Here is a 26361-nt window from a genome sequence, read left to right as displayed (position 1 = left end):
ACACACACTCACACACCCTGCGTGCACATGTGTGTGTGTGTGTGTGTGAGAACTGTCTCCATCCTCTGAGACTCGATCTCAAAGTCCCGGTGAGGCGACTCGAAGGACGACGAGTGTGAGGAAGAGATGTGCGCACACACACACACACACACACACACACACACACACACACACACACACACACACACACAGATCAAAATGCAAATATGTGCATGCGCACAAACACACACACACCCACATATACCCCTGGCCTGCGAGACTCGATAATAACTTTGTGTCTTTGGCCGGGAAGCTGGTCACATGAGCAGAATGTCATCTCTGCTCGCCGTCCGCGGGGACTCAGGGAGGCCGGAGACGAAGAGGCGGCGCGACACGATCAAAACCCCCCCCGGACCTGAGCTAGCCGGAGCGCTAATCCCTCCCCGGGTTCGCGCTCGTTTCGGATACAGTACGTCTCCCAGACAGGAGAGACGCCGACGCCTGATGAAACCGGCTGAAACAGGGGCGTCTGCTTCAAACGGGCTCATCGGGGGGGCGGGGGGGTGGTGGGGGGGCTCGCTACCTGTGAGGTGAGGAAACAGAGCTGAGCCAGTCAGGAATCAAGAGACATCGGTGGGGCCCGGCTCACTTTTCTCTCTCTATTTTTTTTTTTTTTTATTGTACGTCAACAAGTATTTGGCAGGATGGAAGGAAAAACCCAAAAAACAACCGACTTTAAGAGGGAATTAAAGCAAACAGAGAAGTTCTGTCGGAAGTCTGTCCTCGCTCGCTGTTTTTTCAGCTACTAAAGGGAAGAGGGGAGGGAGGGAGGGACAAAGATGGAGGCAGAAAGAGCGCGAGGGAAATCCAGAGCCAGTTATGTAACGACGAGGCGCCTGTGAAGTCAGCCGCTCCGAACGAGCGAACGCCGCGCTCCTCCGGCTCGTTCTGGAAGGACGCTGCTCGGTGCGAACCGCCGCCGACGTTCAACATCACACAGAACGAGACGTTTTCTCCTCCAGAGGTGAAGCGTTCGCTCAGCTCCAGCTTAAAGACGCTACAGTGCGTTTACTCATGTCAATATTTTAACACTGGAGGTCGATGATGAGGAACGTTTCGCTGTTCTGAGGCTACGTGGCGTTCTGACTGGAAAGTCGGTCTCTTGATGACGTCGTTCATCTTTTGTTTGCTTTATTCTAATCAACTACTGCAAATTAAAGCTGTACTCAACGTCAAGTCGATGAAAGGCTGAACGTTTGTCTCGACTTCGGTCCGGGTTTATCATTCTGGGCTGGATTCATTTAATTCAGATTCACTGAGCCGTAAACCGCCGTCTGACTGTAATCTCACCGGAGAACCTTTTCATTTCCGTAGTGTGCGTCGTCTCCATGCGCTAACTGATTTGGGAGCCTGCGGCTGCAGCGTCACGAACACACACACACACGCGCACACACACACACACTGGCAGACTCACACCTCCTCAACGATCGATACTAAATTTACAGAGGCAGCGTTTCTTCCCCCGAACTGAGCTCAGCTCTCAGGAGGAGACCGGTGCCACCGAACAACACACACACACACACACACACACACACACACTTACTGTTCCCCTGTGATACACTCACTTCATATCTGGTAGTCAAAAGCAAGAATCTTTAAAAGCCAGTAAATCCAGAGAGCGACGTGAAAGTCAAAAAGGGGAAACTGTGATTCGCAACAAACCCCAGAAATTCTTTTTTAGCTGATGTGACATAAAAGATCCTCAGAGTTATTGAAATTTAAGCAAGGGGGAATACAAATGTGCTATTTTTCCACACAAAACAAAACAAAGGAAGTTCTCACCATTGGCGACAGAAAGCATTAATATTCCGCCAGTGATCGTGTTGTTGTCACACATTCAGACCACTAAAATAACAAAGTGTTTAAATAGAGGAAGAAGCTCCCAAACAGGAGCAGGCTGCTGCCGAGTTCCTGAATCGGAGGAGAAACGCTGAATAAATCAGAATCACTCCGAACTCAATCTGACGTCCGGATGTGGAAGGCTGATAGAAAAGGTAATTCGCTTTATCTCCAGGATGTCATAAATAATGTCCTCCACTGAATCTATTTCTGGGTTTCACTAGTTTTTTTCTTTGACAGCGGTTCTCACTGCCGTCCAGTGAAAAGTGACCTTGTTTAAGTGGGACGGCCTCCCGGAGCACTTCATCCCAAACTTTATCACTCTCCTCTCACAAAGGACGCACCGATACCAAACCCTGCCGCTCTGCACGAGCCCCAGCAGGTGGGACGCTCACTGGTGCCGCTGGTTTTCGGGGTTTTTGACGCAGGTTTTTAGGGGTCGGCGGCTGAACAAATTCTAATTCTGACCCGGCGTGAGACGAAAGGTCGGCGTTTGAAATTCACCGTGGCTTTTAATACATAATTCTAAGCCCATGCGGGAGGCATTTGCAGAGGCTTGGTGCTGAAAACCCACAAATGTCAACTTCACTGTGCATCGGTCAAAAAAAAACCCATCAGCAGTCACTGGGATTCAAATCTCAAAGCACAGATGCATTAACGTCTATTTCAGGGGTTTCACGGCAACCCTAAACAATGCTAATGGACGTTCATCCGATATCGTGCTTCTCTGCTTGATCATGAGGAGCCACTTCCAGAGCCGAGCCGAGCCGGCGCAGCACGTGTCGATCCCTCTGCGTGCTCGTCGCATTTATTCTCGGACGAACGTACTCGTGCGGTTGAGCGTTTCCACGAATATCCACACGAGAAACACTCCCCTTCCACCGCGAGCGGGCACACACACTCCGTCCGTCTCCAGTGCGTCGATCCGGCTCCGCTGTCACCTGCCGATCTACGCTCGGTGAACGGGGGAGAAAAGGCCAAACGGAGCCGCGACACACTCGTGCGTCGATATTTCTGCATACACACTCAACACATCAACATTCATGCTTCGTCCTTTTCGGATTTGCGTGTGTCTGTGAGTGTGTGGGCGGGTAAAGGACACTCCAGATATCTCTCGGGTGAGAATAAAGGAGTCTTTGTAACCTCCAGACTCTGTGGATGTGGGCTTTAAAACGCTCATATCACGGGGCTCTCTGTTCGCGCACACCACACACACACACACACACACACACACCGACCGACCCGTAACTGCACAACTCGTGAAGAAACAACAGTTGTAAACCAGCGCTGCGATTTAGCAAAATGTTCCCCATGAAATCATGTCACTGTGCCACTTCCAGATCAACAGGAGGGAGAAGACGAAGCGGTACTGTACTCACCATCCTCTTTGCATTCCTCGGGCGGTTTCGCCTTCTTGGCGAGCCTCGGGTCGAGCCACGATGTTGTCTTAGTGTTGTGGCTGTGAGGAGAAGAAGAGAGGGAGTGAGAGGGAGCGAGAGAGAGAGGAAGAGAGCGAGAGAGAGAGAGAGAGACTTGGCTCAGGCAGAGGAGGAGGTTGGTGGATTCTTAATTCGACCAGAGAATCTTTTCAGACAAGAAAGACGAGACACTTCCGCCTCTAAAAAGAAGAAAGGGTGACAAGCAAGAATTTGTAAAGAAAAAAAAAAAAAAAAAGGAAATACCTCAGGTTAACGGAGTGGAAATCAATACTTGTAATTTGCTGACCGTCTCTCATTAAAAGGAGGAGGAGGAAGAGGATGAGGAGGAAGAAAGGAGGAGGAGCTGAGGAGGGAGACTGAGGGGCGCAGAGCGGTGCTGAGTGGTAAAGAAGGGTTGTTGAGGGGCACTAAGGGGTTAGTGAGGGGTGCAGAAGGATTACTGAGGGTTACAGACAGGTTAGAGAGGGCTACAGGGGGGTTAGAGAGGGGTACAGAGGGGTTACTGAGGGGTACAGGGGATTACTGAGAGATATGGAGGGGTTACTGAGGGGTACAGGGGGGTTATTGAGGGGTATAGAGGGGCTAGAGAGGAGTACAGAAGGGTACAAATGGAGTAGTGAGGGGTAAAGGAGAGTTAGAGAAGGGTATAGAGGGATTACAAAGGGGTATACAGCGGTTAATGACAGGTAAAGATGGGGTACTGAGGGGTATAGAGGGGTTAGAGATTGCTATGGAGGGATTACTGAGTGACAAAGAGGGATTACTGGTGGGGTACAGAAGGATTACTGAGGGTTATAGACAGGTTAGAGAGGGTTACAGGGGGATTATTGATGAGTAGAGAGGGGTTAGAGAGGAGTACAGAAGGGTACAAATGGGGTACTGAGGGGTATAAAGGAGTTAGAGAGGGGTATAAAGGGATTACTGAGGGGTATAGAGGAGTTAGAGATTGCCATGGAGGGATTACTCAGGGACAAAGAGGGATTGCTGAGGGGTACAAAGGGGTTAGACAGGGGTACAGAGGAGTGACTAAGGGGCATAGAGTGGTACAGAAGGACGACTAAAGGTTGCAGAGGGGTACAGAGTGGTGGCTGATGGGTACATCGAGGTAACTGATGGGTATGTGGGGGTGACTGAGGGGTACATGGAGGTGATTGAGGGGTACAGGGAGGTGACTGTTGGGTACATAGGGGTGACTGAGGGGTACACGGAGGTGGCTGAGGGGTACGGAGGGGTCCAGAGAGGTGAGGGAGGGACTGATGGAGAACAACAGCTGTGTTCTTGGCACGCTGACGCAGAGCCGCGGGCAGACGGAACTGGATCCAGATCAGATATGACGATGTGCCAGGGAAACTCGATGCATCTACACGGCTCGTCTGAAGCTCGGGAGCCACAATGGCCTCCCTTCATGACGGCGAGGAGGGGGAGGAGGGGTGAGGAGGGGGAGGCGTACAAAGTGTCTAAAAGAAAAACCCGAGGTGTGACGATGAAGGAGGAGGATACTGCTGAGAGAGAGAGAGAGAGAGGGAGAGAGACACCGCTTCTCTCTTTTGTCTTTAGACGTTTTCCCGAAGGATATTTTGCTTGCAACTGTGTGTCAAACGGGCACAAAGGGAGGAGCAGCAGCAATTTCTCAGTTAACACGTTAAACCTGGAGCAAACACAGGCGCGATGCAGATGTTAACGTTACTGGCACTCTTGCTTCAGTGTCTTGGGAACAATAGAACAGGCTGTAAATGTTGTTGGTTGGGGACTGTTGTAGAAAAATGCATCTAGTTACTCATTCACCAAACACAAATTAGCATTAAACCTTTGTTTTTTTTACCATGATTTACAAATACAGTATCTCTGCGAACACAGTGTGTGACCAAAAAGAATGATACATCTAGCAATTCACAAAGGCAGCCAAGCAAAGCGAGCTTCATTCAAGCTAACAAAATAATTACCATCACATTCAAATCACATTCTGTTTCGCTGAATAATTTCAATACGTTTATTTCTTTTTCACTTCTTTCAGTTCATAAACACTCCAGAAAGACATTCAGCTCTTCCCTTACTGAGGGTTCTTTTCACAGCAGGCATCGGAATATGATATTGACCTTTGTAAATGTCTGTCTTTATATTACTGCAGATTCATTAGTGATCATTGTTTCGTGATTGTAGAAGTCAGGAGTGTCAAACTCATTTTAGTTCAGGGGCCACATAAAGCCCAATTTCATCCACAGTAGAAAATGTTTTCTCAGGCTTGTTACTCTCAAAAGCTGCAGATCTGTCTTCCTCAATGAGCTGAGAACTCGCTTCAGCTTTAACATTCTTCCAAGCTGTTACTGTACTGCTAAACTCCTGTTTACTGGAGGATATTTGTCCTTCAATTCATGAATGTGTTTCTTTCAGTGGCCGATAACATTCAGATTATGGAGCATCTTCCTCCCACTAAGTAATGTACCTTCAGCTGAAACCAACGAGGGGACCAATCGGACTGATCTGCAGAGTGCTGACAGCTGAACTAACATTTCAGTCCTGCAGCAAAAGCGCATTAATAACACGAGACATTTCAACTGGGATCTTTTTCAAATCACTTTTGGACAAATGACCAAACAGCTTGCTGATAACTGGTTGTTTGCAGCACAATTTCCCAACAAAATTCACAGCGACGGCTCACCAGTACTCAATCACCCCCCTGCCTGAAATCAGACCACCAACGAGTTTTACTGCCCAATCTGAAAGGGGGGGGGGGGGGGGGGGGGGGGGAATGACTCTGCCATCTGGTGCTGGACACGCCACCTGACGTCATGGAGGCATTTCACAAAAACTTTGACCGGCGTGTTTGCCAGAAGGGGAGCGAGCGGACACAAATCGGGTTCTGCCGGTTTACCCTGCAGTTATTTCGGTCTGAACCAAAGCGGACCGGCCGAGCGGCGACTGATCCCGTCCGTCCCCCCGAGCCGCAACACAGGTCTGAGCAAAAAGATGGAGGCGCGTGAAAGAAGATGAAACATGAAAAGCACATGCCAAACAGAGAGCCCTTCAAGGTTTGCTAATGTCTCTCGTTCTGTCGATTCTCGTCCATGAGCTTCCTCTTATTTTCCCTCGTTCACTATTTATAGTACAAACACCACTGCCTCTCTTTCTTCCTTGTCCTCCCTCTCTGTCTCTCATTTTTCAGTCTTTGCTATTTTAATGGCCTCTCTTCTCCTCCCACCTCCCTCGCTCCCTCCACTCCTCCTCCTCCTCGCTTCAATGGTTGTAGGTAAACGAGCCGATCGTGTATGGACACCAATCAAAGGCGAGCGTCCTCCTGGCAGCCCATATCGCTTTGGCTCGGCATCACTTACGCCTAGGAAGGATTTTTCTTTTTCTTTTTTCCTTCTAAAAAGGCACAAATTTAGGAGGCTAAGTGAATTAGTTGTGTAACGGGCGTCCTGATGGATGGGGGGGGGCAAGGTTTCTTCGAAGTCTTCGTTTTCGTTTGGCTGAATTGCCGGGTTTAACCAACCAGAGTCTGATCAACATTCTTCTTCACTCTTGAACAGTTTAAGGAACAAACAAGTAGCGGAATTTCCATATTGTAAGTCACACCTGAGTGTAAGTCACATCTGTCATCGGAATGAAAGAAAATGATACGAGCGCGCATTCAAGTGGATTTTTATCGAAGCCAGATGTAAGAAAACAGTCTCAGCTTTTCTTTCAGAACTTTCCGTTAACGTGTTCCTCAGCTTTTAGCCTTCTTTGTTGTCGTCATCACTTCAACAGTTCCTCTGAACTCTTTCTACTCTCTGCTCGCTACATTTTTTCTTCAAGTATTTTCACTTTTGGAGACATTTTTCCTGATCACACAGTGGAATACAGCAGTAATGGAGGTTTTTCTGTAGTGCTGTAGCAGTTTTCCATGTTCACACAGTGACATCTAGTGGCCACAGATGGTATGAAGGAAATATTCATAATTTAAGCCACATGACCCGAGCTAATGAACCAAGGAAAACGAACTTTAGTAAAGAAAAAGTGTTAGTTCAGAGGTCGTCAACCCAAAAAACAAAACAAAAACAAAAATTCACTTGTATTTATGATTCTTTATGATGGTGAAAATAATAAATATATTTATCAATTCACAATTGCTATTCGGAGCTTTCCCGATTAAACCCAACTTTAAAAATTGCTTAGAAAAAAAAGGCCTTTGTTGTTATATATATATGTATGTATTATATATGTATGTATATATATATATATATATATATATATATATATATATATATATATATATATATATATATATATATATATATTTATAAACATTCTATTTTGTTTATTTCTATTTTCATTTTGCTTTTCTAATCCGGACCACAACAGTCCTGCGACGTAGTGAATTTATGAAGAACCTCCTCCACCTGTGGTTTCCTCCACACTGCTTCAAAAAACACACAGCAACTGAATTAATGCTACGTCATAAAGACTCCATGGTTTTACTGCAGCTGTAAAGCCATAACAACCGCAATGAATTAAACTTTAGGGGCTTTTATAACACAGTTCTGTGTAGCAAGGTATGGCTGGGGACCTTTAAATCTCATTAAACCACCATGCATCAATTATTGCGTGTGTGTGTGTGTGTGTGTGTGTGTGTGTTACACGGTGCAGAAACTTACTGATTAGTGATTTCCAGAGCACAACGAGGGGTGCAAAGTGAAACGTAAGGTACACTAAGGTTGGAGAAAGGCTCGATCGATGTTCTTCAACATTTCCTGACATTTTAAAAGACCGATCAGCAAATGGATTTTTATTGAGGTATGTTTCTGTGTTTTGTGGATTCGTTGAGGCCCTGTCTTCATGAAAACGTCTTCAAGTGGAAACAGAAAACGTTTGTTGCGTTTTGAGGCCTGTTTACACGGCAATGGCGGCGTCCAGAGCGTGGTGACTCCCGGTCCAGATCCTTCCTGGACTTTCAGAGTTTCTGAGAGTCAGAGTCTGATTCAGTCAGGCGAGAAAGAAGCGTGACCCGGCGGTACTCACTCTATGAAGTAGACCTCTCCTTTCTCGGTGTACGCCATCTCCCAGTTGTCTGGCAGGGGTCCTAGCTCGTCGTTCTCCTCCGGCTTGGGCAGCGCTGCCTTCGGGGACTGTCCGTCGTCTTTGGGCGGCTCGGCTGGGGGGGGCTCTGCCGGGTGGCTCTGCGGGACGACGTCCCCCGAAGCGTCCGTGCTCTTGTCCTCATGTTCGCTGGACTCTGACACGACAACAGGGGCGGAGAGGGGGGGAGGTGAGTCAGGCACGGCGTTACCATCGGGGACGAGTGAACGACAAGGGAGGCGAAGCGAGGAAAACCGGGGTGATTAGAAAAAAGGTGGTGACTCAGGGGAAAGAAAGCAGCGAGCTGAAGGGAGAGGAAGGAGTGATTGAGGTTAACAAGACAGAGATGAATAAAGCTGAGAAGACAATGGAGCCTGAGAGAGAGAGAGAGAGAGAGAGAGAGAGGCGGGCGCTGATGCCCTACTTTGAGCCGTGGCGGCGGAGGAAGAGGAGGAAGCAGGAGATGGACAGTGTTTGTTTCTTCCCCAAAGGAGAGCTGGTGGGGAGAAGCGGAGACGGGACAAACTGAAAGCGGGGGATTGAGAGATAATCTATCTGAAAGGGAGAGAGCGAGGCGGTGATCTGCTGAGAGCACGGAGCCCGCTGTGCTCTATCGATTCCCGGTCAGCACACACTCCGGCCCGTCCGGAGGCACAACTCCCTCCGAGCGCCGAGCGGCAGCCCGCTTTAGCGTCCAGCCACCCGGCCCCGACGCAAACAGCTCAGAAGGACGTCCAGCACGCTCTCTCAGCTGAACTCAAGGCTTCACGGGTCGTTCTGAGGCTTTTGTCTTGTGATAAGTTACTGGGGGAGGTCTAGTCTGAACTGTGTGAGCAAAACAAAAAGAGGGAAAAAGTGTTTCACCAATGAACTCTTTGTTGGAGCTAAAAATGCTTTTCAGCTTTAATTTTATCATTAATAATTTCATATTATTGTTATTGCTATTAGGTATAGCCATAAAACACACACACACTGGCTTTCTGAGTCTGTCTCATATCGTATTATGCATTACCGATACGGTATCTTATGTATCCTATCACACAGCCTTTTATATTTTCTATACTCTCACATTGTCTTTGTTACATCATTAAAAAAAAAAGTGTCTCTCTTCTTTTTGCGTCTTGAAAAAGGCAGAAATGTTGAAACGCAGCACACAGTGCTCCGTGTGAACCAGTAATCCAAGCAAAACTTGAACAGTCTGTGTTCATTGATTTCAAAGTCATAAAAGTATGAACATCTTAATTGTAACCTCATTAACATGCGCATAAACAGTTTGAACAACCTGAAACAGAAGGAACTAAAAACACATGTAAAGTTCACGTTCTTTATTCCTGCCGCGGCGCCGTGTCTGATTCAATTTAAAGCCATCTGTAAAGGCAAAGGAAACTTTCAGTGTCATTAAAACCTGCAGCGAGGAATTCTTTAGTGTCGGAGTTTCTCTCCTACCTTCCTTGAGCTCCTTGTGGAATGAAAACCAGAATTTCATTGTGCGACCGAACTTCCTGTCGGAGCGGCGGCTCCTTAACACTTTGTGCATACGTCTGAAATAAAGGCGCTCTATCCGGCAGTGTCTGCGGGCGCCGGGCTCCCTCCGCTTCCCCCCGCGCTCCTCTGACTCGTGTCGCGCTGCGAGAGACGGTTCTTTCCGCCTCCGGGGCCGTAAACCCGGCTTAGAGGAGTCACAGGACCGAGGTGCGGTTTTGGATTTGGAATCACAAAATCAGACTCATAATGCCTCTTTCATGGCGGCCCGTTCATGTGATCATGGGATGCATTCACAGGGGCGCGCTCTGCTCGCCTTGTCAAGCACCACCTATGTGGAGTTCCTGCAATAACAAAGTGAATTGAGATAAATACTACAAGCATCATTATTATTTGTTTTTTAAGTTTTTCATTTTTTTTTTTTGCAGGGAAGTTTCACCTCAAGTGGGCTGGACCGGTAAAACACTGCCCGAATAACCTTTAATCTGAAACTTTAAAGTTTTCCTTTGATGTGCGACAAGATTTCTCTGATGGGAAAGTCTGTAATTTCACAAAAATAACAAAAAGTTCCAACTTTCCAGGACATACCCTGTGACCTCTCGCACCTAAAATGACAATCAGACCCTTAAATTCAGCAATAATTACCGCCTGTACTGACAGTTTCCCATAAGATGCGCTAGTTTTCCCTTCAGAAGTCATCCGAGTCGTAGTTCTTTTGCGCCACACACACCTGGCTTTGCTGTTCACGTCTCCAGTCAACTGCGTTTCCTTCTTCGAACCGGAAACACCCAACAAGATCTGCGTTTCTGAGACGATCCATTCATCTCGCCATCATTTTTGAGGGCCAATTCCAACACATTCACCCTCCAGCTGACAAGTGCCGCGATAAAGAGGCAGTTTAATGGCGTCCACTTCACCCGTCAGGGGTCATAATGTTATGGCTGAGTGATGTGTGTGTGTGTGTGTGTGTCGGGGAGACAGCATTTAATAATGACACCTAATGACTGATTCTGGATTCTGGAGAGCGGCGGCGCTAATAGTTTAATCACGGAGTGTTTGGACGGCGGAGGTAATCACTCATGTGAGCGCGGATTGTAATTTGCAGTTCAACACCGTGTCATTAAACTGCATATAAAGATATTTGTGTAACCAATTAAAAGTGATAATCTGCCATAAAAATCATTTCCCGGGAACGTGAGAGCGGTCTGTGGCTGCCTCTGTCGCTAGGTAACCGGCGGCGGTAACGTCTGCGAGCGTCGCTGTCGGGGGGGCCGACCTGGGGTCACGGCGACGCCGTTGCCGTTGACGACGGGCCTCTCCTCCTCCTCCTCCTCGGGGGGCTCGATGCTGGCCTTCTCCATGTTGCTGACCGACTTGTTGCGCTTCCTCTTGCCCTCGGAGCTGGGTCTGGCGCCCGGGAGCAGCTGGTCCGTCACATTTAGCAGCAGAGCGCTGGGCTCGGCCGGCGGCTTCGGGGTGCCGTAGAAGTTATCTGCAACCAAGAAGGAGTTCAAGATTTCATTACAACATACGCACATTCATGCCGAAGTCACGACGAGCGTCGCATTAATTGTGTTGTGACTTTGGTGCGCAGGAGAGATCTGGAGTGGAGCCGCGGCGTTTTTCTCTGCGTTGCTCTATAAATAACATTAAACTGAACCAGGCTGAACACAAACCGAGCGCGCTGCCTCTGCCGTCCGCAGGTAAATTAAATTTGACAGGTTGTTATCGGGTGCTCCTTCATAAGTGTTTCTACCACCGCTGGGAAGGCGTCCAATATTTATCAGGAAAACGGGTCTAATTAGAAAAAGCTGTGAATTTCCTGCGGCCCTGTTTGCACAACAACGTTTCCGATGATAACAGGAAGCTCCGGCTGCTGCCGGGTGTCCGTTTACACGAGGACAGTGAAGATGCAACTTTTTGAAAACACCGGAGCTTGGCCTCCGTGCAAATTGTGGAAAATGCAACTTGTGTGTGGAGGCGGCAGAAACACTGCACGGCAATGAGGCTACAGCTACACCGTTTTCAGCATTTCTGTGTGAAACAGTTTTCAAAGCCTTAATTCAGCCAAAGTAATATTTGTTTTCTAGAGTATCAGAGTGTAATATTTCATTTTGTAATCAGGTGATCATCCTTTAATAAAACTCAGATTTCCATTGAATCTTAAAGGAAATTAGCTTTAAAAATAACCTGCTGTTCATGCGGCTGAGAGGAAAAAGGAGAAGTGGGTGGACGGACGGAAGCCTGACGCCTCGGCAACATCTGCAGGGTCCAGGAGGCGTTTCTGCTCCCGACGCCGGGCTTCGTGTTCCAGCCAGACGTACGTGGCGCCCGTTCAGCGGAGACGTGTTGACCTGCTCGCAGTTCGCCGTCAGCTAATTTCACTCCTGCTACTACGCTCCTCCGCCGCCTCCCCTGCACATCAATCACTGGGCGGGCGGCGCTCGCGCCTCCCCGGCACGGAGCGGAGCGTTTCTGCACGACTTGGACTGGATAATAAGCGTATCTCTCGCTCGGTTTGGGTCTCTGGTCTGAGCCAACCGCCTTCCTCCGGGAGCTGCAGTTTCTTCCACTTGGCTCCGACTCAACCGTCCCTTCCACTCGCTTCCAAGAGGATTTTTACATTTTACTATCGCCCCATTTGAATACTGGCAGCGGTCCAAGTGCCTCTGACAGTCTCCATCAATCACCGTGAAAATTTCATACATTCAAGTTGACGCAGTGGTTTTTTTTTTTTTTTTTTTTTTTGCTTTTTGCTTGAATCGGGGCTGTTGAGATTTTTGTTTTTGTGAACTCGTCTTCCCAAAGTTTTGGAAAACCGCTGCCAGTTCAGTGAGTGGATTACAGAGCGTGATCTCTGGAGCCGAGATCTGAAACGATGAGCCGGTCGAAGAGAGTCTACCTGCTGAACTTGACCGTTCTGATCCAAAGAGGCTCCGGCTTTAGGAGACGATTCATTGAAATCGCTATAAGTGACGACTTCTGGTTGAGAGAAGACTGAAGGAGGGACCTGCTGGGACAGACGGGCTACATCTCACTGTCGGCTGCTCAGATAACGAGTGCATATTAACTCTGGAGGTACATGCATTAAAGATCAGCCTATATTGATCTTGCATTCACACACGTGGAAGCTGGTTTATTAAAGAGGAGCTGAGGATGATGTAAAATAACACAGAATGAGTGTAAGAGTGTGTAGCATGAATATGGAATACCAGGCCTGTGTGGAAAATTGAAATAAAGATGCTTGATGAAGTATTTGAAGAATCATTTCCTCCACTGGCCCACCATGACTTTTATTTCCAGACTTTCTACCAGGATATTGTACTTTTATTTGCATCTATTTCGATACTCTTGCTTGTGTCTTTTCACAGCTTTAACTTAGTAACAGATCATCTCCCACATTACATTTCTTAAATTCAGATTTATCTTCTGACATCTCTGATTAGTCCAACTCCATGGTATCAACAAACACAGATTTATAAATTAAGTTTTTCCATCCTGTAAAAAAAGAGTCTATTTGTGAATGTGTAGAAAAGGATGTGCATGGTTATTAAAAAAGATTTGCATTTGTGAAAAAATTTCCTCTGCAAACAATGTGCTTGATACAACGTATATCCATTTAAAAAAAAAGAACTCGGGCCTGTGTTTGTTCAATAAACTAGAAGTACGTTCACCTTAAATGAACTAAGAGTGATTATTGTTCATTTAATGGTTCATTTACGTCTGTTGAACATCAGAACTTGGATGAATTAGCTCCACTCATGTCACTCCAATGAGGAGGTCGATCAATGATTCTCCTGAGCAGGTGTCTCTGTTCCATCAGTTCAATGTGAAGCAGCCAGATATTTATATGTTATTCATTCATTTATTTCAATAGGGTAAGGGTTAAATTATAGTTATTTGACTTGTATGGCACAATTCTCAGACCGATATTTTTCTGCAAAACACAGGTTTTATCGTTGATGTGTCAGAGTTAACAGTTGCTGAACTTTGACACGGCCTTAAACATTATTTGGAGCACTACACTGTTCGGACGCGCCTCTTTCAGATTTCAGTCAAAAGAGTTTTTTTTTTTTTTTTTTTTTTTTTTTAAAGATTGTTTGTCATACCGACTTCTGTAAAACGCTCCTCTAACATTGGCCAAAAAGCACTAATCCATGATTGCTTCTGACCATGGGACACCTTCGGTAGTAGCTCATGAATGCAGTGAACCATGACGGAAGTGTATGCTGTAAGGAAGGATGGGGAAGAGCCCGGAGACGACCTGACTGAAGGTGTCCGGGTCCTCTGTGAACTCTGGCACATTGGGACAGTTTGAGCTCTGTTATTTGGACTGAGATACAATTTGAACCTGAGCGAACTCACACGCTGCTCTGAAGTCCTGCGGAGGATTCTGCTGGATCTGGACGGACAGAGATCGTCTGCTCAGGCGCCAATACTGAAAAACAAACTTCTTCATTCTTGACTCTGGAGGAGAAACTGAAGCCTTTGGCCAAATCTGTGCAAAACAGATATTTTGTTCTGCTCTTTTTGAAATTTGAAATAAGAAAAGATCCTATAAGGTTCATCACAATATGCCATAATTACCATTCTCTGTGGAGAATACGCTCCAGATTGTGTGAAAATAACACTGATATATGTGTTCTCACTTGACTCAAACAGGGTCAGCTACATTTACATATTTCATTTTGTAACCTTGTGTATTGTTACACCCCTGACTTGTCGATATACATACATGCGTTGAAGCTTTACTTTTGCACTTAAAATGTTGAAACTTGTGATGACAGGTCATTAAAGTCCTGAAAATATGTTCCTTTTATTAATTTCCATCCAACCGTTTGCAGAGCTGCTGCATGGTCAGTGTTAAAAACCTTGAAAAACACTTTGCATCAGTGTTTTGATGTCTACTCTGTGGTTATATTGACATAAAGGGTAAAACCTAAATTAATTCATTCAATAAGACCAAAACAAGTAAATCAGATGAAACCCATGAGTCAGTTTGGACAACAAGGCTGAATTCTGATGAGTTAAAGCGTTTGGTCAATATAGACTGAATGTAAATGTTTGTTGGAGGGATTACGGCGACGCTGAGGGAAATCAGGGACTGGAAGAGGGGTCAAAACACTGATTTAATGTCTCTCCGTGCAATAAAAAGAATTTTCTGCCTTTCAGGAGAGAAACCCCCCTAAAATATGTTCTCATCACTAATCATCAATCCTCTTGATGGCTTTTTGCACACATTGCTGGATCACGTCGTCCCACAGCCTGACAGATGTTAATTCAAAAAGGAAATTCTACGATTTTTTTCATTCAATCCAGCGGGAACAAAAAGTACAGAATGAGTTTTAAGGAGAAAGAAGCCGATTGAAGGTTTGATGCTAGATTAGCTTGTAGCGAACCTCCGTGTCCCCGGCAGGGAGATCAGACAGGAGAGGCCGACATGTGCGCAAAATCCATCGAGATTATTTTAATTCGCTGCGCATTAAAGGCAAACCGCCGGGGAAGACGAAGAACAAACGAAAAGATTTTAAAAAACACATCAGCTGGAGTCTTGGAGGAAAGATCTACTGAAACATCTTGAGGAAAACATGAAAAGTGGAGGAGAGGAGCTGTAACGAGATTACGGGGGATGAGAGTCCCCGAACCGCCGACGCAAATCCCGGCGCCTTAACGAGAAGGAAGCTGAACCCAAACAACCCGCAGCATCGCAGGAACCCGGACTCTGAAGTCGGCGTGTCGCCACAGACAGCCGCCGCCGCCGAACTCTTCCTCCAGTCGAACCCACGCGCCGATAAACCCCACTCGAAATAGACGATCTCAACTAGCCGAGTCGACCACAAGTCATTCCTGGAGAGGAAACATTCAAAGCTAACGCCAAATCGGGATTCAAACACCGTTTCCGAGTATTTTCAGCTCATCATTTATATCAAGAAGGTGTTTCGCAGGTAAAAAGTTTCCCCCTATTGTCTGAATAGAAAGAAAGTCAGACTAACATGTATATAATGAGGCTGACACTAGAAAACTCTGAAAACAAAGATTTATGCTGCGTTTTCAAGTGAAAATAGAAAAGTTTTTGGGTGCGCACTGGCACAAGACGGCATTTACAACTTCAGATTAAAGAATACACAGCAAACTCCTCAAACAGCGGGTAAAAAAAGCTCATATATGATACTATAGATGGAGGAAATGCAGTGGTATAGATCGGTTATAGCAGAGAGGTGAAAACTTCTAATCAGCGACGCTAATCGGGAAGAAAAAGGGCTTCAATTAAGCAGGGAGCATAAAGATTGTACTGTGGAGTTCTGAGTGTGTGTGTTGTGCAACAGGTAGCTGTTCAGGCCGGTTCTATTACCTCAGCTACTGTAGCTGCTGTAAAAAGAGAGTCAGGAAAAAAAAAAAAGAGTTCTCAGTCCGGAATAATTAAAAGGAATGACCAGAGCAGAAAGCTGCGCGAGCGTTAAATTAGCAGCCAGACTGCCGGGTTTGGGAGCGGAGAGAAGGCCGTAATTAAAAGTGCAACTGGAAATGGAAATCCGCGGCCAGACGCACGGCGGTTGTGTGTTTTAGCTTCGGCGCCGGGCCGTGCTGCCGTCAGACGCTCGTCTTCCTCGGGATTCAGACCTCCGGCGCTCTCGGTTCTTTGTGATAACGCACGTCTTCTGCCGCCGTCCCGCTCGCCATTCATTCCCTCCGTCCCTCCCTCGCTCACCTAATTGGCCATTAAATTATTAAAATGTACGGAACCCCGAATGATGGCCGAGCGAAGAGGAGAAGAAGAAGAAGAAGAAGAAGCGGAGTGTGCCTCTCCCCACGGACGGATTCTCCCATCGCCCAGAGGATCTAACACCGCTTCCGGCAACCGACCAGTAAATTGGCCATCTGCAATTTCAATGTTTTTTTTTCTTCTTCTTCCTTCTATCTATCCAGCAGTGGAGAGTGAGTGTGGAGTCAGGTGGGAGAGGATAAACTTAGCCGCTGTGTGTGTGTGTGTGTGTGTGTGTGTGTGTGTGTGTGTGTGTGTGTGTGTGTTATCTATTTTATGGCAGGGGTCTCCGGAGAGCTGGAGGTGGCCGGGCGGACCGGACGACGCATTTTTCAAGTGCCTGAAAATCCCGCCCTGGAGGGAGGGAAGACGGATGCACGGAGACGGTCTGCTTGTTTTGATTAAGCAGCCGAAGCGACTCCGACTCAAAGCCCGAGCCGAGGGGAGGCCGCTGCGCCAGTCGACGGATTCACCAATCTAGCATGTTTTAAAAGCAAAGGGAAGACGCAGCGCCGCCGCCTTACAGCTTTTTAAAAACCATCGGTGACATTCTCCTAAACAGGTCGACTCAAACAGAGATTCATTGTTTTCCTCAGGGACGCTTTCCCACAGGGACAAGCAGAGGGTGGGATTCAACCACCAACCTTGGGATTGAAAGACGACCCACTCCAGCGCATGAATCAGCGCTGCAGCCACACAAAGCGCTCCCTCATTCAGAATTTAGAGAGATTTCCTTTGAGTTGCCGGGATGACGGATGACGCGCTCGTCGCCACAGAAGTGGAAGGTAGCGTTCATGCGGGGAGTGATGAGCTTCCCTTGTCTCGCCACTCATTCAAACCGCCATCGCTCAGTCAGAGAAGGGAAAGCGCCTCAAGACCCCCCCCCCAAAAAAAAAAAAAAAAGAAAAGAAGTGAGAAACAGCACAGAGAAGAGGGACTGCAATCCCACGCGTGTTGAGCCGAGTCCTCACCTTCATACGTTCCACTCTCTAGCAGGGCGCCGCTTCTCTCCAATTCCATAAACCGGTCGACGGTCACGAAGTTATAATCCACCCCGGGGACCTCCCCCTCCCTGGGCTGCCTGGTCGTGCCTGCGGGGAGATAAGCAGAGAGGACGTCAGGGCTGCCGGAGACGCCCGGCGACGGAGTCTGAGGAAAAGATGAAAACATCAGCGGCGCTGAAACACACTGACCCCGACCCGGCTCTCCTTTATTAAATGCCCCCTTCCTTCCTCCCTTCATGCCCCTCTTCTCCTCCGTGCACAGCTGAGCCTGAATATTAGCGAGCATCGACGGGGGAGGAGGAGGAGGAGCGGCGAGGAGGTTCGAGGAGGTAAAGTGATGCAATTTGGACACCGAGGGGAGAAATCAAATGGATTAGCATGGAGGCGACGGCGTGCCGAGGACTCCCCGACAGGCGGGATGCGAGCGTTTCACCTGTCGGGGGGCCGCTTCGCCGCCACGACGGTCGCCGCCACGCCAAGCGTGAGAGGGTGTTTACGGCGTTAAGCTGAGGTACAAACGACTTCCTGAAGACTTCCTCAAAGCCGCGCGCTAATTAGACTTGTTAAAAGTGATCCCAGCTGTGAAAACACGCCGCACGCTCCCCCCGAGGCGCCGAATGGGTTTTCTCCACATCTGAGAGAGCGGCGTTCGCACCGGAAGCCGGGCCCGTAAAACACACTTGTTAGCCCCTCACTACGCCGTTTAGAGCCTCCGTCTGTGTGTTTTAAAGTTAACGGGGGAGCGATGTGCTACTTATCACCGCTGGTAGGCAGTTTGGGCTGATTTGACTTCATATAAGTCCAGCTGACGTCCCTGGAACCGGGCCTGCGGCGCAGCAAGACTCAGACAGCGGACGGCGGTTTTTTTTTTTACTCGCTCAGCCTGAGATTCACTCGGACATCTGCAGCCTTCAGTGGGCGTGTTTTCACCCGCGCACTCAGGCTAATACAATCCCAAAACATTTGCCAGCTTCTGCTGCAGCATCTTCAGTGATTTCATTAGACTGTTGTTCAGTTTTGTTTTGTTTTGTTTTGTTTTTTTAATCTGACGAACGCAGTCAGTAGCTTCCATCATCCGGTGAGCATCTCGCCTGTTTCCGTTCGATCCGGTGTTATTTTCTAGAGAGGGAGGCCAGGACGGGGCCGCGGCTTTGACACCCCGTTCCAGTTGAAATGAAGACATCAAAAAACACGGGGCGGCCATCTCCTGGCTGACACGGCCCTGCAGAGCCTTTGAAGTTGGCAGGCGGCCGTTCTGCAGCGGCGCATCTGAACTCTTTCCGGAGGTTTCCTGCAGGATTCAGGTCGGGACTCACTGATGGCCTCTTGAAAACAGCCCAGGTTTTCCTTTTCAGGGACTTCTTTTTGTCGTCTTGTTTAAAGGCCGAGGAACGTTTCTCTGACCCTGACTGACACACGTCTACGAAGCCTTCAGTTTTTCTCATGTCCAGGTGTAACCAATGCCTCCAGCAGCAGCGCTCCACAGCCTTCACGCTCTTTTGAAGCAGCTCCGCTTCGCTGTTCTTCTCCAGCTTCGTTCGGTGACCTTTGAACCGACTGGAGAATATTTGACACTTGTTCCCTATTTGTCCATTTCTTCTTTTTATTTTAGCTGTGCTGTCCTTTCTGACCCGATTCCTGCTTGGTTTGAGCTCAGTCGAACATTTTTTTTCATTTTCACTTTTTCAATGTTTTCATTGCGGAATTCACTCAATCCAGAGAATCTGAACTGTCCTGTGATTAAAAGTTTTTTTGAGACCTCAAGAACACTCTGGGCAGAACAGAGAGGGAGAACGTGCTTCATATTTCTTCTCATTTGTGTTTCAACCACATACTTTCATCGTGATATTTGGAACAGTGAGTCACTACATTCACTTTCCCATTAGAAATTTCAGGCTCTTTCATTAATTACTCATAAAACGAGTGCCTTAAATGCACCCTGTACTTTTTAAAAAAATCTGTCAAGCACAGTGGAGTCCATTGAAGCACTTGATACAAACAGACTTTAAAATCCACTCAGTTTTTAACCATCTAGTTTTTGTGAACAGTTTGGACTTTTGAAAAACGTCTCAAAATTCTACTGTTTTCTGTCAATAATTGTTCCTTTTTTTCTTGATTGTTAATAAAAAGTGACACAGCACAATAAATCCTACAGAAAGTTACTGAAACTGACTCCCTGATCAATTTTATGGCTCAAAGCTTTAGTTTTACAGACACAGAAAAGAAATAAACAAGTTAGAAAATACACTCAGCGAACGCAGAGCTAACAGGCAGGTTTATTTTCTTCAGACAAGCTGATAAAATCATTTTCTTAAAGCCTTTATAGTTATGTACAACATGTTTTGTGTGGAAATTTGACAACGAGTTGGTTTATTTGCACTTCTTTGCATTTCAGCTTCTCTAAAATGCACCTGAACAGAGCTCCATCAGTGAAGTCAGACCGGCTGAACCGACCCTCTGGGTAAAATGAAGCAACTTGAGAGCTGGAGAGGATAAAACTGCTCTTTTTCCTTGGTTAACTTCAAATATAAGAGAGAGAGAGAGAGAGAAAAAGGAGAGGACAGGATCAGTGGGTCGTCTTCATCTCACACAGCCTGAAGGCTTCGGTATACTTCACATTAAAGGCTGCAAAACTGGGGAGATTCTGCAGGCAACCAACTGGCCAAAGGACGGCGCGTCTGCACGGCGTCTCTTAGATATTCCTCATTTTTAACTGACAGCCCGGACGATCGAACCCACTCGCACGCGGACAAGCGGCGAGATTTGTAATATTCTATTAGGTAATAAAGCGAACAAAGCTTGAACTTTTTCTCTCAAGCGTCACTCATCCATCTCCCAAAACCTTTAATACGCAGACGTCAGCGGCGCTTCGCAGACCAGACCGTCCAAAAGGCTTTTCTCCGTTCTGAAGCGCCGCCAGTTGGATCAGGTATAAACAACTTTGCATTTAGATGATTGATGTCGAGTTGCAGAACTTTTCCCTCAAACTGGCGTCAAACAGCGAGTTTTGACTTTGTCAGCAGAGCTAAAGAGCTTCAGAGGGATCCACCACGGCTGCCTTCAGTCAGTCAAATAGGAGCCGCTGAAGCGAGGCTCCATTTCCATTAAATGAAAACGATGTAGTTGCTCTGTTTGAACCACTAGTGGGCGCTGCTGTTTGTTTTGTAATGAAACCACACACATGCACGAAGTAAACAATAAAACATGAACAAAGGGACAACACCGACGTTCATATTTCTGACATTTTCCCCTGTTTCCATGGAAACGGAGTCAGCGCATTTCCAAAAAGTTGCATTTTCAGTGACTCCGAGCGCCGTCGTCGTGTAAATGAACACACACAAATTGCAACGGGAATTTTGTTTCCACTTGACGAAGCCATGCAACTTTGTCCCATATATTTTTTTATTCCGTTTTCTTTGACTACTTGTATTTCCACTGAGAAAAAAGCCTCACAAAATTTGATTAAAGCCGTGGTATCACAATAATAAAGATGATTAATACTTTAATTTCCTGAGCCCAACAATATAAACACAGTGGGGAAGGACGTGTCGGAGTTAATCCACCTCACTAGAAGAAACCCTGTGAAAAAGGAGCGCTGTGCATGCAGATATCCTCCACGTCGGCGCAGGAATGATTTATTGTGCGGCCCAGATATTTCCCTCAGACAACATCAAATAGTGCAGCGGGCAGAAAATTAATCTAAACTGGGCCATCAAACCTTTTCAGCTATTAACATGCAGATGAAGTGGTGCTCAAATGGAGAAACTAACCCTCGAAAAAAAAAAAAAAAAACCCCTAAAGCTCGGCGCCGTCGTGTGGCGGCGGCCGCGTCCGCTACACGACGGCGCCGTGCCTCCGAGGGCGACGCCGTCCTCCAGAAACATCAAACCGGAAACCTGCTGACAGATTCATTTGTTTGAGCTTATAAAAGCAAATGAGCAGCAGGGATGGTGCAGGGAAAACCTGTGTGTGTGTGTGTGTGTGTTGCACCTCCAGAGCAGAGCTCCTTGATTGTGTCTGTCTGCATGGGGCTTGTGTACCTGTCAGATTAGCCTGCCTCACAGGCAGAGCCACTGACTTTGCATGCACACACACACACACACACACACACACACACACACACACACGTATTTCAAAGCGTCGCTTTGATGTTGCCAAACTATATTTAGCAGCATCTTCTGCTGGGGACTTACTTCTCCAGGGTGACAATTTTCTGAAAGGAAGCAACCACAATGCCTCTGCGTTTCCAGAGCGTCGTGAAGTGGGTCATGATCCGGGTTCTGCTCGCAGAGAAGAACCACGCCGTGTTTCCAGGAGAGCCGATAAGCAGTTATTTAGCGGGTTTTGATTACAGGGGACCGGGGAACTTATTAAGGTTAAATACCACGTCCATCATTTTCTCAGTTTCCTCCAGTCTCGCTTCTCGAACGCCCCCCCCCCTCCTCCTCCTCCTCCTCCTCCTCCTCCTCCTCCTCCTCCTCCTCCTCCTCCTCCTCCTCCTCCTCCTCCTCCTCCTCCTCCTCCTCCTCCTCCCTCAGGTGCGTTTCTGGGCCAAATCAGGAAAAATGGGAACTAAAAATAGCAGCGGCTGAATGCTAAATTTCAGGCACAAACAGGCTTTGTTGGTGTCTGAAGTGAAAAAAAACAAAACAGAGGAGTGAATAAAAGCCCTGCAGCAAACATATGTTGATGCACATTACTGTTCAACCCCCCCAAAACATAGCAGCGCCGCTCTCATTAGTTATCGCTCCACATCTCAGGTTTTAATGCATCATTTTGTTCCACCATCCACATTCAACACATTCAAATGTATGCACGGCGCGCAGAAGGCACGGGGGATTTGAGGGAACAACTGGGATGAAATTCAGACGACTAAAAGCCTCCTTTACATGCACAAACACCGTACCGGCAGCCACAGATGCACACTCTGATGCCTCCACTACAAGGAATGAATTTTGATACAGAATTAAGCGCAATAGTTATTATTTATTCCACAACAGACTGCAGTGAGAAACTCATGTACAACTTTTTAAGTTAAACATAACTGTATGATCCAGTTACTAGTTATAAACACTCACACAACAACAAACTGTAACAGAAAAAAAAAAGTTCCTGCACAAGATCCTCCTGCAGACTATCAAACGAGTGTGTTTTTCCACTAAACTTTTAATCTTTTACGATTATTATTAATTTCTTGGCAGCCGGTTCCCCTCACAGCGGTTCACTGGGCAACACAATTCCCGTAATCATTCTGTAAAGCCAACAAAAGGAAGTGAACTTGGTGGTGTATTGTATAATTAAAGCAGCGATATGGCCTGATAATGCACGACACAGTTCAGCGGCGCTGCGCGCAGATAAAACACCACGCCAGACCATAATTAATTCCAGCACTCGAGGCGTCTGCGCGCCGAACTGCTGTGAACTATTAAACAGAAGTATAAATCCACCTTTGCACTCGAGGGCATGTCGGAGTCCTTTTGGAGGCGGCGCAGTAAAACAAACGGGGGGGAGCGGCAGTAAAGCGGCGGGCCGCTCGTCTCTCTGTGTGGGAGAAGCCGACTCCAACGCCACGCAATCGCAGGAAGAGAAGCATGATGGCGTCTTATCGGGAGAGGAAATCCTGATGTAGGAAGGCAACCCATCAGAGTCAGAAACAAAAACTGTTTCCAAGTGAAAACGCAAAACTTTGATTGCATTTTGAGACTCCGTTCACACGATAACGGTGCAACCGTTACCGTGCATGCGCCGCTCGACGGACGGCAAAAACAAAGTTTTCCTCTCAGTCCAGATTCTCCTGGACTCGCTAGTTCCAGAGTTGACAGTAACCATAATAACAATCCAACATATTGTTCTCTGTACACAAATATGTGTTTAACTGCAAAAAACCAAACAAACAGCAGTACCCTCTAGTGGCCTGGCATGAAGACTACACCATCTGACACATTTCTATCATCTGTAAACAGACGTCGTTTTAAAAACGCTGCCGTCTAAAAATGAAAGTTTCATAAAACGACGCGCTTTCATTTGAAACGTCATCGTGTAAATGGGACCTGACCGTTAAAGCAAAAAACAATAAATAAATAAAATCATCAGAGAGTGACCAAGGAATTACTTATTAAACATATTGAAGCATATAAACGTTAGTTTGACACTTCTTAAAGTGCAAACCAAACTAAAATCACATTTTCCACCTTTTATAGAAACCAAAACGAGCTCCGCTGCCTTTTAGATATTTGGTCAGATGACTTTATAAACTCACAGCTGTTTATTTTCTCTTTTCCGGGCGGGAAGCACGTGACTCTCCCCACAGAAGCATCAACGCACAATTACAGTTCGGCCTGCTCCAGATCTCCACTAACTGCTGTGAAATTGCCTTAAAATTGCAGAAATGTGTGAAGGAGCGCTCATGTGAACGTCTGCGACGGAGGGATGGACGTTTGGTCTTCTGGTGAAAAATGCATTGATCAATCTGAAGATGAAACGGATTCTATGACAGTTGGAAAAAGACCCTGATCCACCTTTGACCCTGCGGTCGATCCGGACTCCAGTCCAGTTCTCGCTTTCGGACCGTCGCCATGTGAAGCCGACCCCTGTGGACGCCTCGCCTCCAAAACGCTCCGGCACCGCCTGGGGCTATCTGTATGTTAATAACATCCACCGGATTAAACCTGCGACCTCTGCGTCCGCCCGCACAGCGCACACGGGGAAAAAAAACTGAATCGCTTCGCAATTTGAACCCGGCTGCGGGCGATACGAGGCGGGCTCTGCCGGGACCCCCGACAAACACTGGCCTCCGTCTGGAAGAGCGGGTTTATAAGCAGAGGATATCCTGAAGCGCCACGGAGGGAGACCGCACCGCGTGTTCACTACAGGCGGCGAAAAGCCCGGCGTCGACCCGGAGGACGAGATTACAAGAGCGGGATTCAAACAAAACGTCTCCTGCGCACTTCCACGTTAACGCCCGACGCTGATCTGCTCCGCGCTGAGTGAGGAGCGGAGCCTGTAATGCAATGTGCTCCGGCTATAAATAGACGCAGGGATACAATAAAGGATGTGACGCGTGTCTAATAAGCCGGGGGCTGATTTAGGTGCGCTTGCAGCCGGAGCTGAAAGTTTTCAGGAGGAAATGACAAATCAAAGACTGAGAGTGAGCGAGACTCGTCTGAAACGCGACGTCGTCTCGGCTGATGATTCTGCACACAGCAGAGCAGCGTCGCTTCAAACTGAAAATACAGGAAACGCAGGGAGCCGGAGAATCCCCACACACAGCTCAAGTAACTAAATAAATAAAAATCAACATGCGTTTGCATTTCTTCTGAATGATATGCTTATGTCAGCCTCAGTATACACTGCGTTAAATATTTATTGTATTGATTGTTCGACTGAATTATTCAGCATGATGAAAAATGCATAAAAATGAAAAAGGAGCTATACGTATCGCAGCGCCGGATGCAACAGTTTCTCCTCAGACGTACGAGCAACCTGTGGCAGAAGTGCTTCACTTAAATCAAATAAAAACCTACAACTCCTCGTATTTAACTGTTACTGCCGTAGCTTTGGGTGGACATTAACGCTAAGCAGCTTGTTGCCGTCGCTGAATTAATGCGTCTGTATCCTTCCCTCTGGTTTAAATACACAAACAGTAAAACACAGGCCTCAATAGACATTAACCAGCCGGCTTAGAGCAGCATGCGGAAGCTATGCTGTCCATCTGAACTCAGAAACATGTAAACCAAAGACAGCATGTGGGTCACAGCACGGGGCTCTTCGTGGCTCCTGGACTGAAATGTGTTCGACGCCTCGACTCACCGAATTACCAAACACCGAAAGCCATTTCAACAAACCGCTGGCCAGAAAACGAGTCTCGGTTTCAGAGGGCTGAGTGGTAAACATCTGGCACGCGTCCGACCGACACGAAGCGAGAACCTGGCCATCAAACAGCCCTCAACATCTGGCAGAGATCCAGCCAAACATCTGGTTCGGATCTAACGTTGCACCTGGCACCGATCCGGTTCTCGTCAGGGGCACATCTGGCCCACGTCCACGCCGTAGTGGCTGATTATCCGGCACGGTGTTGGCACACATCACAAGCACCGCTGGACCACATCTGGACCGCTGCTGCTCGCCCAGATCGAGCCTCTGGCACAGATCTGGTCCATATCAAATACAGACCTGGCACACGCCAAGCGAGGATCTGGTGCGCATTTGGCCTGATCTGACAGAGACTGGAGCAGCTGTGGCCTTCATGACCTACAGACCGGACCCACATCTGGAACGCCACAAGCTCCGTGATAGGCAAACATCGGGTTTAGATCCAGCCCGTAGCGGGCGCTCATCTGGGCACCGCCGTTCGGTACATTTGTCCACTGCTGGGTGCACATCTTGCACGTTTCTGGCAGACATCAGATCGCTGATCGGGCCAAATGAGGCTTTCCAACCATCAGCCACACCTGAGTTCGCTAAGTGACATTAAGCTGAGTGATAGGAGGGGAGGGGGGGGGGAATGTGAGGATCGAGGCCACAACTGGGCCAGATATGACTGGCTACCAAACATCAGCCAAAAAATATCTGTTTTTTCGGAAGACTTTCCATTTTTTTCTCTTTAACTCAATTTCATGGTGCCAAAAGCCTCAAAAAAAACAAAACAAAAAAAACAGGATTCATTCAAAGTTTTAAGGAAAAAGGACACAGAGCGACTGTCTTTACAGCCTGTTTGTAGGCGTCTTTACTGCAGCGT

At 47.3% G+C, this 26361-nt stretch overlaps 1 protein-coding gene across 1 annotated transcript in view; it reads right to left on the bottom strand.

Annotated features, from left to right (window-relative positions):
- The window catches only part of magi2a (membrane associated guanylate kinase, WW and PDZ domain containing 2a), a 162050-nt gene that overhangs the window by 45262 nt on the left and 90427 nt on the right, over window positions 1-26361 (bottom strand). The window contains 4 exon segments of the mRNA XM_030113200.1: window positions 3258-3337; window positions 8319-8532; window positions 11134-11349; window positions 17592-17711. Coding sequence (XP_029969060.1) covers window positions 3258-3337; window positions 8319-8532; window positions 11134-11349; window positions 17592-17711 — 630 coding nt within the window.

This window comes from Salarias fasciatus, chromosome 17 (assembly GCF_902148845.1).
Source record: "Salarias fasciatus chromosome 17, fSalaFa1.1, whole genome shotgun sequence".
Taxonomy (NCBI): Eukaryota; Metazoa; Chordata; class Actinopteri; order Blenniiformes; family Blenniidae; genus Salarias; species Salarias fasciatus.
The sequence above is the reverse complement of the archived record's forward strand: the minus strand, read 5'-3'. Positions and strand labels throughout refer to the sequence as shown.